General features: G+C 39.9%; 2 protein-coding genes across 4 annotated transcripts in view; one reads left to right on the top strand and one right to left on the bottom strand.

Moving 5' to 3' along the window:
* Nucleotides 1–10,811, bottom strand: part of RARS2 (arginyl-tRNA synthetase 2, mitochondrial) — a 31,494-nt gene extending 20,683 nt beyond the window's left edge. Inside the window, exons 1-7 of one of the 2 annotated variants that reach the window (XM_082302319.1) lie at nt 10,686–10,811; nt 9,928–10,001; nt 9,267–9,372; nt 5,849–5,932; nt 4,429–4,526; nt 3,244–3,299; nt 1,631–1,714 (exon numbers count right to left, since the gene is read on the bottom strand). In XM_082302319.1, coding sequence (XP_082158445.1) covers nt 1,631–1,714; nt 3,244–3,299; nt 4,429–4,526; nt 5,849–5,932; nt 9,267–9,372; nt 9,928–10,001; nt 10,686–10,724 — 541 coding nt within the window. In that variant the 5' untranslated portion in view covers nt 10,725–10,811. The remainder of the gene's footprint in view (nt 1–1,630; nt 1,715–3,243; nt 3,300–4,428; nt 4,527–5,848; nt 5,933–9,266; nt 9,373–9,927; nt 10,002–10,685) is intronic. The other variant, XM_082302320.1, reaches the window with a different exon arrangement.
* Nucleotides 10,812–10,953: 142 nt separating this feature from the next.
* The window catches only part of ORC3 (origin recognition complex subunit 3), a 35,667-nt gene continuing 27,724 nt past the window's right edge, over nt 10,954–18,896 (top strand). For both annotated transcript variants that reach the window (XM_082302200.1, XM_082302199.1), the window contains exons 1-3: nt 10,954–11,037; nt 13,449–13,503; nt 15,209–15,306. In XM_082302200.1, the coding sequence (XP_082158326.1) occupies nt 11,014–11,037; nt 13,449–13,503; nt 15,209–15,306 (177 nt within the window). In that variant the 5' untranslated portion in view covers nt 10,954–11,013. The remainder of the gene's footprint in view (nt 11,038–13,448; nt 13,504–15,208; nt 15,307–18,896) is intronic.

Below are 18,896 nucleotides of genomic sequence, written 5' to 3'. Positions count from 1 at the left end.
TCAAAGGCAGACTGAATGAGGTCAGCTGAGAAGCCTTTTATCCACATAGCATTTCACTGCTTAACTGTCACTGCCACATTCATTATACAATAGTGCAGTGATAAAATTATGTCTAAGGGGCAAAAATGAATGAAATATGCAATGATGAAATTTACCAAATTTTTGGTGAACTCATTCTGTATTCAGTTCTTATGAAACAAATCATAAGTGAAGCAAAGCTATGCTATAAGCTACTGTTTCATCAGAAACAGGATCAGGAAAGACAAGCTGCAGGGGAAATAATTTAATAAGGAACATTCTATTACCGCTCTCACAGTCCTGAGAATGTTATACTGCACTGTCTAAAATCCAGGAATTTAGTCTAGAAGGACAAGAGGTAGAATAGAAATATTCTCAGCACTCTGGGTTCCTACAGAACTGAACATATTTTAGTTTTCTACACTTACAAATCTGAATATAAAAATGGAGTGAAAGTAGGGTATTTACATTCAATTTTTAACCCAATTCTGTTCATAAAATTGATTCCTTGATGTCCCCATAAACAGCACTACCATTGAAACTTGAGGAGGCAGCATAAGGGCTGGAATAAACAAAAGTGACCATTTAACAGACACTGCACTTTGTGTTTGCCATTTAAACATCAATAAATGGATGGTTTCCAGAGCCTACTGCCAAAGTGGTGGGGATTTTTATAGTTTACAGAGGTGTACCAGCTTTCAAGAATGAGGAAGTGGGCATGACTGCCTTTTTTTTAACGCCTAAAAATATTCCAAAAACCAGCTTTTTGGGGGAAATTGGAAAAGTAGAAGAGAATATAGATCAATTTCTAATGCAAGATTAACAACAGAAGTCAAAGTTGTGAATGCTATGGATGGGTCAGCTGCCATAACAGAAGGATAGCTACAGATCCAGCAATGGGACATAAATGATCTCTGGTCAGGGAATAAATACCAAGCCATGCATCCTCAGGCTACACTTGAGAGGACTTTTCAGTCTCCACTGATCTAATGGACATTTCAGAAGAGGTAGGGGTGTCTATGTGTGTGCACACAGGACTGATAGTCTTCCAGCCCTATTCACTTGCACATTCTCCACCTACACACCTCTCTTTTGCTACATTTTAGGGGGAAACAGTATTTTGGGGAAAGTGCAGGGATATCTCTAAAGATACAAACTCTGTGGGCCCCAACATGCCAAAATGTGGTTGTTGTGGAAATTAATTATGCTCTATGAATAATGAGAAAAGGAACAACAACAAAACCCTCAAAACCAAGCAACCAAAGAAAAAAAATCCAAGCCCAAACGAAAAAACCAAACCCCAAACCAAAACATATAACCCCCAAACTACACGTTTAATCTGAGAGAGGAGCTACTGAGGGACAGAAGGACAGTTGGATAAATTTGGTCCTGTCTTGTACATCAGTACAGGTCAAACTGCTGATGGATCAGTCTGGATTGTTTTCTTCAGATTTTTTTAAGGAGATGAACTATACATTACATCCATGGAAACAAGATATCATTCCTTGTGAGTGCAGAGTGAATCCAACGGGCCTACAAAAACTGAAGCTGGAAACCTAGATCATATCATACAGTAGAAAAGGGCACAGAGTAAAAAAATATTGAAACATACCAAACTGCATGCCCCAATCACCAAGGTAATTTATTCTTACTACTTCATGTCCCAGTGCAACTTTGAGATTTGCTATAAAATTCCCTGGTAATGAAACAAAAATGGTATTATTCTTCAGTTGTAGGTAGTCTCTCATCTCTATAGAACAGTTTTCTGGTTTTGTATGATCAGTATTCAAAATGAAGAGGAAAATACTCCATAGAATTTGCTAAAATACCTGACAACCGAAAACAGCAGTAGCAGTAACAAGCAAGTTCCTTTCTGAGCAGGAACAGAAAGGCTGGGCATCTGAACTGTGCAACAAAGTATCTCACACAACAGGTATAAAAACACACACAGGTGTATGTACTGCAAAGTATAAGATCATGAAAAACCTTTTAAAGTCTTCTTGTATTCTCACAAATATGTGGCATTATATGTAATTCCATCACAGCCAGGCAGCCTCATACCAGGTTAGACAAGCACTCAAAATTCACAAACTGCTGTTAACTGTGATGCCAAAAAGAGAACATCAAGTCCTGAATCTCTATAGGCTGTTGGAGCACTTCTGAGTTAACAATTAACACACTATGCTCCAAACTTCTCATATCATATAAGGACTTCTTACTTTCAACTGCTTTTACAACAAAAACCCTTCATCTCTTTCCTGAGCTTAGTTATAGCCTTAGAATTTACACAGTAGAAATACCCACATCCCTTCCTCTACTTTCCTGTGCTTCAAGGGTACCTTTTAATTACAATACTGTTGTAAAGGATGCAGAAAGCTCTCTCTTCTGCTGCTGTTACAACACCAGATTACAGCTTGCAGTTACTTTCAATTCCATTCTCTGTAATTAATTAATTCTCTTACTCTGGGACAAACATAGATCTACAGAACTATTTTTGAAAGTGGTTTTCTTTTGTAACAAAGGATCCAGAAATGGAACATAAAAAAAGCTCAAGATATGTCATTTCACTCAACTATCTGTCCATAGAAGAGGCAATTACTTTATGTAATTAATAACTATACATGATACATTAAGTGTAATTAAAAACTAATACATTATTAGATACAGAGATTTTGTAGGATCTTCTGCTATAACCTACTAGTTTTTATTGTGAGATGAGGAAATGAGGGAGAAGTAAAGTCTTCCACTTACCATTAGAACACTGCACAAGAAATTTATTAATTATTCTATTAGAAATTACAGCAACTGTGTCAGTAACACTGGCATAAAGTAATTAGCATATAAAAGCAAGCTTTCTGCAGGACAGCCACCAAGACATAACCATCTGAACTGCTCTGCAGTCCAGTGCAAATTGAGAATTTAAATTTCAAAGGACTCTCATAACACCTCAATGAAAACTGCCTTGGGTGTCTTTGAAGACCAATTTTTAACTACTTCATTTAATATTCACAGTCATAAAACTATATTATGTGTGACTTAATAAATCTGCCAGCAACACACCAAGTTCTTTTCTTCACTGCATAATGAGCAGAAGGGTTTTAATTAGCAAGTTGAGCCTGACACAGCCACTCACACCCAAGCAGTGAAATGCTAGCAGTGCTCTCCTGTCAAGGGAAGCAGGCAGACAAAGCAGCCCTCCCAGGAGACAGTGAAATGCACACTCACCTACTATGGTGGAACGCAGATGTCCTATGTGAAACTTTTTGGCAATATTAGGGGAGCTGTAACAGATTTTTACAAATAATGTTTGTTCAGTGTACAAAACTGCCAGATCACCAAGTTAAAAGAATTCAACTCATGCATCTAGCAGAGCTGAAATAAAACCTCCATTTTCAATCTTCCCATAAGATTCCCTGATTAGCTTCTGTCCTAGACAGCAAGTTTTCCTATCCAACCAGCTTTCCCTCCAGTATCAGATAACAGACAGGGTTGTGGTTAAACCACCCCACAAACCAACCCAACAACAACAAAAAAATCTAACCAAAGCCCAGCTGTGCTAGTGACAAAGAACCGAAAATATCTCCTCCCCTTTTTACATGTTTAGGACACATGGCTCATTCTCCTCATGTCTTTATTAGAGATAAATCTGATACCAGAATGAGAGACCTTGTGTACAAGGATCAGTAAGCAAAATTACATCTTTCCAGCAATGCCCACCCCCACAAAGAAAAAAAAAAAAACAACAAAAAACCAACTCTCTACACAACTGTTTGCCCAGATTAAAAAAAAGAAAGTTCAGCTATGAAAATTCAACCTCCAAATTAAAGCCAAGTTCTTACTTTCTGTGACTATGGAAGCCTGTAGAGGGAATATTACTAAATAAAAGTATTTATCCATAAAAAAATCTGAGTCAGCCACTTTTCATTCCGTGACTAGGTGACAGTCAACAAAATTGCACTGGAAAAAAATTTAGGGGGCGGCAATTAACAAGATTTAGCCAGACAAATGCCTGTCTGCTTTAACAAGTCAGGGAAGAAGGTATTAAGGTGAAAAAAGAAATGGATTAGTGGCTGGAAATTCAGATTTTGTTGCTTCATAACAAAATAAAAAGATGCTTTCTTAAAAACTGAATGCTATTAGGCATTAAATTACAATATTCTTAATGGAGGGCAGTGTAAGGCACAAGCTCCTTAAATACCACAAGCATGTTTTGGGAAAAAGCCTCAAATCCCTGAATATAATTTATATTCTACTTGGTGAATATATCAGTGTCAAATACAGCTTAATATAATCCTGTAAAAATATGGTTTAACATCACAGGCATGACACTTTACAGCAATGAATGTCAACCAGAAAATATCAGTCAGCAGACAAGGCAATTACCTCAAAGGACCCCTCAAATGGGCTTACCTGAACTCAATCACTGCCTTTTGTCTGGGAACTGTAGAGAAAAGTTCACTTTTTACTCCGTACTCTGAGCCATCTTTCCACACCTGCTGCAGCACAGTCTAAAGCACAGTTGGAAAAACACAAAAACACACACAAAAAAGTTTCATCAACAGAAAGTATCACCAAGAAAACTGTTTACCAGCCACAAAGGAGACTGATCCCACATCCTTTACCCACATTAGTAATCAGATTGCTGGTTTGCCAAGCAATCAAGGTCTCATACACAGATGAAAATGCCACCAACTTTTGAAAGCTGTATCTGATCAAGTAAAAAATTTAAAAGAAATTGTAGGCAGAATTTTGATGAAAATAAAGGCTGAATTTTGTGGAAACCTTCTACTCTTTCAGTGCCAAAGAAAGCCAACTCTTCAATTCCCATGTGTCCAAACACCCCTTCTTTCTCTCTCCCATCTGCAAGTCTGTAAGGCCACTATGAGTGATCTGTACTAAAATGTGTGTACTTTGCAAGTCTGGAGACTGTGTAAAATGACTTAAAAAATACCTCAAGACAGTTTGTGTGAGTATTGTCAGTAATGTGTTCACAGCACCAAGTCAGTCCCTACATAAACTGAAACATGTAAGATCACACAGGCCAATGCTCTACAGACCTAATCCACAAAGCTGTATGCACTGGACAAGTTTCCTGAAGATAACAGAAGCCTTTAACAAAGTGAAATAAAGTGGAAATCTCACTTCATTCAGTGGAAATTTTTCTTATTTTTCCCACTCAAAAAAGCACTTTAAAATTTTTCTGTAACAGCTATTGATTTTTTTTTTTTTAAGGAACAGCATCTGTAAAAAACCCTTTAATTCTGTTCTTACTACGACACCTAAGAAGGCAAGCTAGACACACATACAAAAATTACTTATAGATCTATTCTCTAATAGCCATTGACTCGGTTACAATGTATATGTATACTTCAGTCAGAATATTGAGGAATATATCTTCCCTTTGGGTTTTTTCCCCCTTGATTTTTTTTTTTTCCCAGCCAAGTGTGTAATGAAGGATCTTCTATCAAATACTTCTACTTCAGGTAAAACCAAGAGTATTTACAAGATCAAAACTTTTGAGCTGTATACTGTAAGAACTCAAAGTAGATGTAACCAAGCCTGCCTTTTAAAGCACAGAGAGAGAGGAAAATAGAAGAGTTATGATTATCAGTGAACATTGGATGCATTGTTTCCTCTCAAGAAGAAACTTTCTTCAGCCTCATTCCAAATTCTAGGCCCACATAGCAAACCAGCAACAGGGATCCTCAGGGAAAACTTGTGAAAGACAGTTTTACATAGAAAATACCTTCCTAAGACAATAATAGGTATTCTATAGTTTTATACTGAGAAATTTATTTTTACATTAAAGCACTTGAAAGACACTACTCACCTTTGCTAATAATTCCCTGTTTATTGTAAAATTCACTGTTCCTGGACCAGCGCTGATTTCACTCACTACTGAATCACATTTAAGCTAAGAGAATAAAACAAAACAGAAACTCTAAATGAAAACAGGTAAACTGGAAAACTGTAATTCAATCCACTGTAAACATTCATTCAATCCCCTGTAAACATTAAATGTGATTTATTGGTTTGAAGCAATCACAAATGGATCATTTCATCAATGCTGTCAGAAAAGGGATGATTTTATTATTTCCCATACATGCTTAATAAGCTCTGAATATAACTCAGCTTGAAATGTCACACATATGTTCCACTTCAGACCCTTCCTGTGCACAGTCTGCATTTTCTTTTGATTGGGAACAGTAGTTGAACTCTTTGTACAGACAAAAGCTGAGATACATTTGACAACTTACATGGTGGCTGCCAGCAGTTAACAAAAAAAAAAAAAAAAAAAAAAAAAAAAAAAAAAAAAAAGTTTAGTGACAACATTCTGCAATACCCAGTGTCACAAAATAAAGATATGAAAGGCCAATTGATTAAAAAGTTCATTTACAATTTTCATAAGGCATATGTCTTGAAAATTCTGAACCCATAAGGAATATTTGGCCAACCAACACCTACTGTCAACACAAATTTGGGTCTCTTCCTGTTGAGAACCTTGGATCTCAACCTGTCAGCATTGAGAGTTTGTTATTAAACTAGCTGTCTTTCATAGTCAAGAAATTGTCTAAAAAAAGGAAAAAGAGGGAGGGAAAGTATATAAAATTATGACACAATCACCTTATCACTCAGTTAATATCTTTGAGAGAGGCAAGCTATACATTCCTACTGAAGCACATCACCATGAAGAGGAAATTGTACCCCCATGCTAGGTCTCCAGCTTAAAACAGTGACTTAACCAGGAGAAATCACAGCTAGCTTTGAAATTCCTTCATTTTCACAAGCTCTGCTGACAACAAATTCCAGTGCTAACTGACAAGCTGCAGGAAAAAAGCTTTTATTGTGTTGACACTCAATTTCTTACCTTACTGTTTTACAAATGGTCCTTTGTACTTATGGGGCAGAGAGAAAATAGAAATACCCACTGGACTTTCTCCATAACATTTGTTCTGATAAACGTTTTTCTACATAATCTATTATTTGTCATTAGCTTTTATCTCTCTTTAATATGAGTGCTCATTTGTCCTCTCCACAACTTTAACAACTTCTTTTCCAAGTGCCCTGTGGTCCTTCAGTAACCAGATGTCCCTGTGCCCAAGGCTTGGAGTAGGATGCCACTGTGCAGTACAGAAGCACTAAAAAACCCAACACAATGTGCCCTCCACAAAGAACTAACAGTACAAAAATGAAACAAGAATCAGACAGCCAGATGAAATCAAAAACCCATGGAAACAAGACCCTTCTGACCTTTCTGACTATTTTCAGTACTTCAGAGCATATTGCTTCATTTATTGTCTCATTGCCCTACCATTTAGGCTATTTTAGTCAACTGGAAAAACTTCCATCTCTTTTTGCCTAGTCTAAATATCTGTATTTCAAATATTGTGACCCATTTCCTCAGAAGTCACTAAGAACATTCTGTTGAACCCTGAGGCACTACATCAGCTGTTTATCACGACAAAAACTGGTAACTGCCTGCATTTTTCTGTCTCTGCTAGTTTTTGATACGTGGTTATATTTTGCTAGTTTATACACTGCTTATTACACAGTAGTATTATCTTCTTTGGAGAAGACATGACCAGTCTAAACAAGTTAAACTAAATGTATCTCCTATATTCACCACCCAACAAAACCACATTCTGAAGAGATTACGGATTGATTTTTTTTCCCCTTTGTCTAGTTGGCATGGTCTATTCATTTTGGGGGCTTATATTGATGGTCTGTTATTCTTTACTGTTAAAATTGCTCTTCCATGTAAAGCTGTCCGGCTAAGCATCTCAGGATTATTTACTGAGCCACAAACAATAAAGAAGGGAGGAAAATTGCAGTTTCCTAAACACAGCAACTAGCAGCTGAGTTTAAAATGACACACAAGTTAAAAAAAACAAACTTGTTACTGTGATGATACAATCATTGAAACAGATTGAGAGGGAGGGTGTATAATCCTTCGAGGGCTTCAACAACTAACTGGATTTCAAAAGTCCTCAGCAACCTTATCCAAAATACCTGCGCTGGGGAGGATATGTGAACAGATAACTTCCTGAGGTACTTTCCAGCCTGAATTATTTAATGTTTCTACATCATCTTTAAGTTGTGTCAGAACTTTTGGTTGTATATCTGTGCATCAGCAGTTCTTCTTCCACCTGAGTCAGAATATTTATCTTGCTAGAAGAACAGGTCCAAGATATGGATAACTTCAACACCTCAGCAGTGAAGAATGACATGAGAAATAGTTTAGCTTCTCAGCAGTATTACAAATGGTTTTATTTGTCCTTTTTTTAGTCTTAAAATCTCAGCTACTGCCATTTCCCAAACTAACACACCTGAAAAAACTGCTGTTCTAAGAAAACTCAATTTCAAGCAGTTATGGATTTGAAAGTTTGGCCTGTTTGTCCCACAGGCTAACTTTATCCATTGCCTTTCCACAGGTAGGTTTCGCAGTCTTTGGCTTTCCAAGCCATCACTCACTCAATTTCTTCCTCAAGTGCTGGACAACAGCACAGACCATGGTACACCCTTCAGATACCCACCTAACTTCACCAGTACTATTCACCTCAAACTGTTTGAAGACACCAACTTCACAAGAACCTTAACCAAAGCTGCTTCTCCTGATGCCTTTTCCTCATCTTAAAATCAAGAGTCAAACACAGTTAGAAAGGAAAAAGGGATTTTACCTTGGTATTTATTTTAAGGATCCTTAGGTGCACTACATCCCGGTCGAATGCACCGAAATGCACACCACAGTGCACACCCCCAAAAGATCTGGTATAACGTTATAGGTCTTACTAATTAGCATATCTATCAAAAATTCCCCAATGAGAGGCTTGAATGAGCCCCCCTCCCCAAGGAACCTTCCCCTGGATGATTCTATCTTAGTTTACAGAATGTGCTCTGGAGACGACCTTGGGATTTGGGGCACACTAACCCCTACCTATGAAGCTTCTAAAATGTTTAGTCTCCTAGCTGAACAAACAAGTCCAAGAATGTAGGCAAAAAGCACTAAGAATACAGAACTTGTAAAAAGGTATAACAGGGGTATAAAAGAAAAGGCAAAAAATCATCATGGCATCACTCCAATTCCCTGTGAAGAATTCTGTGTACAATTACAGAAAGTACAGTCATCAAACTACTTTAACCCAAACAGATGCTTGAAGAAAATAATACTTTTTACCTTATGATGCCCCTTACATCTCTAGTCTGTAAGTTCATTATTGCATAAATATATAATGAAATCATTAGCATACCCTTTCAGCAAGCTGCTGAGCTTGAAGATGCAGGTCTTGTGCTAAGCAATTACTAGAACTGTTTTCTATTACAGAAGCAATGGAAAGCTGGAAGTCAGCAACATGCCTGAAAAAAAGAACATATGAAAATCAGGAAAAAAACCTTGGTGAAATGCTGGGGAGATGTGGCAGATCCAAGCTGACTCTGCATATGACAGGTGTAAGCATAACCCACAGATATCTGGAGATTCAGTACATTTAGAAAGCTGGACAAAAAGACCAAATATCACCTTTGCTCTAATACAATCAAAAAGTAGATATGGTGAGAACACCATCTCCGAAAAAACAAAAACTATGCTCATGAATAAGCAAAATTTACTTGCTAACATTATTGCAACTCTTGAGCACAAGACTGAAAAAAAATCCTCTGCAATTTCTACATTGGCTCTAAGCAGTTTCACATTCAGGTCATCAATGTAAGCAAATATATTTACTTAGAACTTGCTTGAATAAATACAGGGATTTAATTCCATTGAACTATCTTATAATCAGATTGGTATAAAAGGTTTGGGCTTTTTTGGTGTATTTTTTCCCCATAGTTCTGTTAAGCTTTTGCAGTAATAGGTATGACATAAAATAACAAAACATGACCAACATTGTAAGATAAAATGTAAACAACTACCGTTTTTTGGACACAGGAACTGCAGATATGGACTTTATTAAATTCTCTGGTGGCAGATCCAAAACTTTTGAAAGCTAAATTGAAAAAAAAGAAAAAATTGGCTTAAGCAAAACGACAAAAATCCAATGAAAAATACTGCTCCCTGTTTAAATACCCACAGGGGATACATCCTTTATATCAGAAATCTAATTTCAGCCCAGGTAAAAAAAGCACAAAACCTTCATAACTATTATGAGCAATACAATAAAATACTAGCCTAAGAGATGTTAAAGGACCCTTAGAAAAAAGGCAAGGGGAAACACCACAGAGGGTTGGGGGGTTTTTTCCCCACGAAGGATCCCATCGAACCCTCGCGTGCCATTATGGTCTGAACTCGCCATGGAATGTCAGAACTGTTTGGATTGGCAGGCACTTTACACATCATCTCGTTCCAACCTGCCATGTGGAGGGTCACCTTCCACCCCAGGCCGGGTTGCTCAGAGCCCAATCCGCCCTGGCCTGGGACACTTCCAGGGATGGTCGCCACACCTCCCTCACCTCCCTCAGCTCCCCCCGACCCCAGCGGGAAACCCCAGCGCGCGCCCCAGGGACGGGTGGAGCGGGGCGGGGCGGGGAAGCACGCGCCCAGCCCGCGGCTGCGGGTCGCGCCCACTGTGAGACGCCCGCGTAGGGGGGACCCGTTGTGAGGGCACGGAAGGGACGTCTGCCTCAGGGTGCACTCCCGCTCCGCGCCAGCCGCGGGAAGGAGCGGTGCTTACCTGGCAAGCAATGCTCCTCCGGAAGGAACCTGCTGCCATGGCCGCACCGCCCGGCGGAAGCTCCACGGCCGACCCTTACCCCCCCCGCCCCGCTCCTTTCCGCCCGCCCAGGGGCGGGCTGGGCCGTACCACTCTCAGGTTACAGGGGGAGGAGGCCATTGGTTGCCCTAGGAGCGGAGGGATCGCGCAGCGCAGAGAGGGCTGCACCACTGCTCAGGGAGAGGGTGGGGGGGCGGCGGCACGGGGACGCGCGGGGAGGCGGGCGGCGCGGCGGGAGCGCGCGTGCGCGGTTGCTGCTCCTCTCCGGTACCGGCGGGCGCGGGGCGACATGAGCACGTGCTCCGTATCCAAGGTGAGGAGCGGGCGAGAGGGAGGGGGCTCCCCAGGGAACAGCGCGGCCTGTGCGGGAGCTGGACCCGCGGCACTGCCCGCCGCGCCCTGTGCCTGCTCCTCTTCCCGTCTCCTCCGGCTGCTGCTTTTCCCGCCTCCCTGGTGCCCAGGCTCCCGGTTGTCCTGTTCCGCTGCCCACCCTTTCCCAAAGCCTTGCTGGCTCTGCGTCCATGCCCGGACTCGGTTTGCCCAAGGCGCTGTTTGTCCTCACTGCAGTCCCACAGAATCATGGAGTCTCCTGGAAGAGACCCACAATGACCGTGGAGTCCAGCCCTTATCTCTGCACAGGGCAGTCCTAGAGTCACACCATGAGTGTTGAGTGACGCTGCAGTGTTACCTGCCCGCTGCCTTCCTGGCACAACAAAACCCATTCCTACTTGGAGTAAATCTCACCCAGAACAGAGCCAGGGGTGTTGTGGCTGTAGGTTTTGTCACTTCCAGTTGAAGTCTGGTGCCATCGCTTGCTGCCACACTCATTGCTTCCACTCCACCAAGTCTAATTAAACGAAGAAATGGAAATAAATATGCTGTCTCCCACACGTAATGTTAAATATTTGTTTTTGCCTTGATATTTCCGAATTGAGAGCTTTTATATGGGCTGTGTTCAGAGCTGGCTGTAGGGATAGTGCATTCATCAGAGCGTCAATGCACAGCGAGACTTGAAGTGTTGGATTGAAACATTTAACTTCTTACTTGATCATACAGTGAACAACAGCAGTGGTTCACAGCGTGTGTTTTATCATCACAGGAAAACTCCTGCCCCTTCTATTGTTTTTCACTGAGTTGATGTGCAGCTGCATCCTTTGGTGTGGAAGGCACTGTGCAGGTTATTACTTCCAGGAGTAAAGTGCTTCCAACCAAACTTAAAACTTAATCCGAAACAGCTGGATTTCACTTTTGACAATGGCTGTTGCCTGATAGTTTTGCAGTGAATCATGTCCCCTTACCTTTCTTCCCACATCTTACATGTAATACTTTGCAGTTTTATGTTCTGGTCTCAGCTACGTTCAGTGGTGTGGAAAAGCCAATGCTTGTAAAGCATTGAGCAGTAGTTGTGTTTGGTTTGATTAAGCATACATTCTTCTTTCATGTATATGATTTGTAGTTACTGTGGCCAATTCCATTTGTGCATGCAGCAGCACAAATAAATGCAGAGGATAGATTTTTGCAGTGGAATTGTTCCAGAGTGTTTAGCACCTGTAGAATAACCACAGCTTTTGTCCAGCTGGTTTTAAATGGCCCTTAATATACTCGGTAAAATGGAATGTGTCTGAAGGCATCTCCAGTTCATGAGGCCGTTTTTCAGAGAAGGTCAATATAAATTGGTGTTTTACTGCAATTTCTTATTTGTGTAAGAAAGGAAATAACTTGTCTAAAGTCACTCAGACTGGCAACTGTGATCAAAATTGAACACATCTCTGGTGTTTGATTTTCACTACATCATTCTTACTCTAGTGGCTGAACTATCCTAGGTTGAGTTCAGTAATCCTTGCTTGTGTAAGCATCTCCATTGAGAAATACAGGATTGAATCAGTCTGTTTATCTATTTCCAACACTTAGGTGTTTCCTTCCCTGTTGCTGCAGCACAAGAACCTCACAGTGAGAGTTGGGCAGTGCATGTGATTTCTGTTACACAGGAAATCTTTATAACTCTTTGAAAGAGATGAGCTTCTGTAGAGAGGATGGGGGAAGAAATTTCAGATTTTCTAGAAGAAAATGAAAAAAATCTTCAAGAATTCAAAGCTTAATACTTGTGTGATGAAATAGGTCTAACTGGGAGATGACTTCTCTCTACAGGAATTCCTTGGAACAGAGGGTTTTATATGAACCTTTTCCCAACCATTTGTCATTCTGCTTCTAACCATCTACTTTTTTTGAGTTGGGATGCAGTTCACTGTGGCTTGGGCATGTAATTTCCTTTTATAAGTGACTTAATAATACTCATTGCATTATTCTGGATTGTTTTCCATTCATCTCAGCCTCTTGCCTTTTGTTTTGTTTTTAACTGTACTTAGAAAACCATACTGATGTGTCCCCAGGGAATAGTTTCCTTTTAATTCTAAACCTATTGGAGGTTTTGAGACATTTGAAGAATCTGCTGCTGGTCCAGTTAATGGTTGAGTTGCAAAACATAGTGGAAAAATGAAAAATTCCTAACAAGTGTGCTGGGTTACTGCTTCCACTAGTGTTCTACCTTGAAACAGAAATATAAAGGGGCAATATGTAACTTGATATTCTTAAGAGGCTGGCAATTCAGTTCAAATTATTTGTTTAATGGAGCACTGAAATAAAAGGACAATAAAGTGGCTTCAGGAGCCAGTCAGATTGATGCTTGTATTGAAGTCTGTCTGGGGTTTTTTTGCTGTTCTCTAGGGCTGCTTTGTTTTTAAACCAAGTACCAAGAAGAGGAGATCGTCTGAGAAAGCAGGTTAGTGCATTTTCATTTGTGTTTCTGTTTGAGAAGGGTTAATCCTGAAAGGTTCATCAGATCTGATTGACTTCATATGATGAGTTCTGTAATTGCTGTGTGATGTTTTCTCTTGCTCCTTGATTGCTGAAAATGCATTTCTTTGGAGGAATGCAAGCAAATTATTGGCTAGACTTTTTTCATCTCCAGAAATCAAGATTGTGTAGCCATCTTTGTCTTTGCACTTTTTTTTTGCAAGAGAACTCCTCATCATGCTACTGTAAGGTTTTTACTCACTGACAAACAATTCACCTGAAGGTCTGAATGAGCCATTTTTAAGCTGCGGGAGTCAGAAATCATATGCCATCCGTAAGTCTCACATTCTGGGTATTTTACCCAAATTTCTTGTGGAAAAGAAGGAAGAAAAGCCATTTGTGGCTTCTGTCCACTAGTATTTGCTGCATACTTTTTCTCTAGATGTGTATGCAGGTTTGTTTTCGTTTGAGGACTGACTCTTCTTGGAACCAGAAATAATGCATCTTAAATAGTTGCTATTTGAGACTCAGTTGGGAAACTGTTTTTATTCCTTATCATCACTAGAGCTGTCAAAAGATGTGACAATTTGTATGAAAAAGATGGAGAGGAAGGTAAGGAGGCCAGATTTTTGTCATTGCAAGTTATTGCAACAAGCGAGGCCTGTGTACTTAGACCACATTGAAATTTTACCCCTTACTGGATATTGTGGGGTTTTTTTGCAAGATTAGAAGTGCTTGGATAGAAATGCATATTGTCCTAGTTAGCAAATACTTTGAGGTGGAAAAAAATTTGGCTGGACTAGCCCTAAAAGAGAGAGGCAGAGGTGAGCTGGTTTGGCTTTTCACAGCAATTGGTTAGAGTGTTGTTCTAAAACAGTACTTGGATGTGCATCTGTTCAGTCTGGAAGCCCAGTCCTGTCCAATGTGAAGTTTTAGTTGTGAAACTCCACAACATCCATAGTTGATAATACTGTCACACCTCACAAAAGGCCTTCTGAGAACATTTGCACCAGTAGTTTGACTTTTGGTAGTGAAAAAAGGATATTATGCCTTGGTATGTTATCAATAATATGGTGGCTGGATTTTCTTCAACTAAAAGCCTAAGATCTGTGTAATCAGAGCTGGTTATATATTTTAAGTGATTTCTCTTAGGGATACAAATGAGGTGATAGTTAGGGGAGACAATGAAAATCGAGGCAGAGGGATGTCTCATTTGTCAATTACAGACCTGTTTTGGGTGGGTTTAGTGCTTTAGGAGATGGTGCTCATCAACTGGCTCTTTTCTAGAGATCCACTAGAAACCACTGCTGGTGTTCCACTGAATGGCAACCAGGTGGACCCACAAAACTTTCTGAAGCAAGAGAAAGTTGGTTTTTTTTAAAATTATTATTATTGTTTCTTATTTTGTTTATTTAATAATAAAGGCTGTTTGCTCTGATTTAGTCTTTAGCTTATCTGGTACTTGAGATAGAAGCTACTTCTTTACCTTTTGCCTGCATATTTGGCTAATAGATTCTGCTTGTTCCCTTGCTTATTCTACCAAATACTAGCAATTAATTAACTGCTTAAGAGAAAAGTCATCTCCCTGAAATATGTATGTACAGTTGGGTCCTTTGTTTTATTCTCAGGGAAAAAAAATGTTTTGTTTTCATGAGCTTATTTGTGCTTTCCTTTGCTTTCTGTGTTTCCAGCTTATGATTTCAGAAGCAGAAGTGATGATGCAGAGGATACTGAGTTACGGTTTGTCACTTGTCAGTCTTTATGGAAACAGATCAAATCAGAAACAGAGGTGAGCCTTGTGCCTCACGCTGAAGGGGTGTTTTGCATTTGTGACAATGCTGCTTGCTTCTTTGTTTCTGGGGATCTTTTTGACATGCTTAAAAATGCATGGCAGTTAGTTAAAGCAATAGGAGGGCCAGAAATACTGGTATCTGTCCAGAATATAAAATAGTAGTAATAAATGCATCAAGTACACCTTACTTGTAACCACAGAACTGTACACTTTTGAGGTTTCAAGCTGCTGCTTTTAAGCTTCTCTTCCTACTAATTGTCTTTTTTATTAACTCCTGGCGTACTGCTGTTTCCTGCCTTCAATTCAGTTAGTGCTTAGGTGGCTATGAGGATTTTAGGCTGGTCTTGACCTTAGCGTTCCAGAATTCATACACAGCAGCCCAGGATTCATAGTGGATTTATGTGAACACAGCTGCATGGATGTCAAATACAGAATGATACTGCTGCAAGTACGGTCTATTGAATTAGTGTGGTTGGTGTGAATGGGGTTGTCTGGTGGGGGTCAGAGTTAATTTCATACTGAACTGTGGTCTCCTGACTGCTGTGTGTTACATGGCATGCTGTTGTTGTGTCCCTATAGCCAGCTGGCTTGCATTATAGTATGAATAATTGCTTCCATACAGCAGGAATTTCCTCCTCTATTCAGTGTCACAGATTCTGGGCAAGTATTCTGTGTTCCTCTGCTTGCTCTTGGGCTCTAGACATTATGAGAATTTTTTCCCCAAAGTTTGTTTTGGGATGTGCAGTAGAAGCCAGATGGATGTAGCTTAAAATCTGGGCCCTTGGGCTAAGCTCATAAATTCCTCTAATTCTGTTCCTACCCTTGTTTTCTTTGAGGCTGTTAGGAGTTTGCCAGATACTTCTTTCTTGTCTTACTCCACCTGATGGAATACAGTTCCTCCTCTACTGCCATACTGATGAGGGCATTTCCTTAGAGTTTTAATTGCCCAAGGGCAGATTACCTGTAGTTATTTCTGCTGCTACACAAAGAATTTTCTTCGTACTGCTTCTGAGATATTTGTGATTTTTTTCCTTCTGAGTTTTGAATCATCATCCTTTTACCCCACTGTTGGCAAACGTGGAGCTGATGGTGGTTCTTACATATAAAATAGTGTGATAATTCGGATTGGAAGGGACTTTAGAAAGTCTCTAGTCTGAACTCCTTAAAGCAGCATCACCCATGAGGTCAGGCCAGGTAGGTGAGGGCTTTAGCTAGTCAGGATTTCATTTCTTACATGCTTTCAATCCCTAGTGCAGCAAACCTGATCGGTGGCAGAGTATGTGGGGAGCAGGTGTCTTGCTGGTTTGGGCTTCTATTCTAGGGGTTCTGGTAGTGTGCTAAGGGAACCTAGCAGGACATTCTCCAGAGGCTTTGCCTGTGCACTGCTGCCTGGTGATTTGTTGGCAGGCCTTGTGCTTGTGCTGGTGTTTTCCTGGTTCTCTGGTATCTGTTCGAGGTGTTGAAAAGACAAGAGGATTTGCCCCCCAAGGCAGAGCACTTTTGGCCTTTATATGTCCATCAAAAACTGTGGTGTGGTTGTGGCAGCACCATCTGTCATCGACATCCTTTCATGCTTCTCACAACTGGAAAGCTGACAAAAGTATGGCAGGAACTGCCCTTTGTTTTTGGAAGGTGAATTTTGGACTTTGTTTTTCTTCAGTATTGCAACGTATCCCAGTTTTGACCCCTGCTGTGAGAAGTGGCCTTGCAAATGTGTTTATGATTAACCTCACCAAGGGCTTGCAGAAATATTCTTCTCCTGTGAGGTGAGAATTCCATTCTGCCAGGATCCAGGCTAGAAGGAAAAAGGTGAAGTGCAGGGCTAAAATACAGTAATTTTAGCTCTAATATGAAGATAATGGTTTTCACACCACATAACAAATAGTCATAACAAAACCTGGTGTCATGGCAGTGACTGAACTTCGAGTTCCTGTGACTTTTCCAGAGTGAGCAGTGTCATGCAAGCAAATTACTTGGTCACTTAGGATGCAGAGCAGCCTGGTGAACTTTCTGGAACATTATCAAAACAATGCTATTAGCAAAGTTGTTTTGACAGGAAAAGACTGATGGATTTTAGGAAAGTGAAGTAATTGTGTAATGCTATGGCAGACCAAATTCCATCATTACAAGTGCACAGTGGAAGAAATAATATATACTGTAATCGTGCAAAGTAAGAATTGAGGTTCTTGTTAGGTCATCTTAGCAAAAACAGTAGTGATCACAGGAAGCTCAGGGTTTGATGGAATCTGAAACAGAAGCTCAGAGGATTGTTACAGGATCTGTGATAATACAGGAGTTGTTACAATGATGTTATAACACTGATGGTGTAAATTCTTCCAAAAATGTCATGTTACAATTTGTTCTGAGTTGCATAGAATTTATCAGGTGGGAGTTCAGAGCTGCACAATCAGAAAGGCCAGAAGGACATTCTTCAATAAGTAGAGGATGAAAAGACTAAAATTACTCTGTGTACAGTTTTATCAGTTGTTTAGGAGACCAACAGAGGCTCTTCTGTATTATGGAAATAGAGTTCAGGCTATTGAGCAGGGAGCATCTGACCTTAACTCTTTTATAGTGGCCTCTTCTATGCTGCTAGAGATGACCTTTGCCACCTCGCTTAAAATCAAATTCACTGCTGTGTGTGTCACTTTTTGCTGCTAATAAATCTTGATGATGATTTTGTTTGGGACGGGGGTTTAATCTTGTTTCTAACATCTGTGTTCTAGAGTATATATTGATATCCTGAACTTCAGAGTACAGGAGGGTTTTTTTGTCTGTTCCAGCAGAAGGCATATCTTGGTTTAGGGACAAAGACACACAGATCAAGAAAAGAAATACAAAATGCTGCTGATATACATATATTTGTCTTTAATATTTATATGTTCCTGCTTATAGAAATTCTTGTGTGAAAATCATCCTGAAGGTCAAAAGGCAGTGTAGCAAACATGGCAGTCATGTGGTTTAGTATTTTTTCCTATAAAACATACTTAATGATTTCCTTTATTACTATTTTTACTTCTTTCATCCTGAATTTGATTTGGAAGAGCAGAATATTTTCTTTCATTTAGCTCTCTCAGAAAAATGTTTACAGGTGTTTTGTAAGGTGAGAAGGAAGAATAAGAATTTCTATGAACATTGTTCCAGAAACTAATGATACTGTTTTATATTGCGTACATCACTTAGGCTTTGTCAGTGTGTTGGTTTTTTCTCCTTCTTTAAAGCGTGTGATGTGACAACACAGTTAAGCTCACTTGCTTTCCAAACTGTTGTTGAGGCACTTGACCAGAAGTTCCAAGATGGGAAGTGTGATGCCTTAGGCTTTAACTTTTGTATTTTTTAAATCTGGTACTGCCTGGTATGTAACTTTGAAGTTTCTTGTAGCCTGTTAACTTCTGCTCTCTCCTGCTAGGTAGACATAACAAAGCCTCTCCAGGCTTTGTCTTCAAGGACACCCAGATGGTCCTAGGCCCAAAAAGTATAAACAAAAAGCCTTTGAGAGGGGGGCAAGCAGAGGGGAATTACATCATTAACCGAAGCTTTAATTGGAGAATTAGCCCTGACATGCAAATGAACCAAACCTACAAAAG

The sequence above is a fragment of the Coloeus monedula genome (assembly GCF_965178545.1).
Source record: "Coloeus monedula genome assembly, chromosome: 2".
Classification (NCBI taxonomy): domain Eukaryota; kingdom Metazoa; phylum Chordata; class Aves; order Passeriformes; family Corvidae; genus Coloeus; species Coloeus monedula.
Note: the sequence above shows the minus strand (reverse complement) of the source record. Positions and strands in the feature narration are given on the sequence as shown.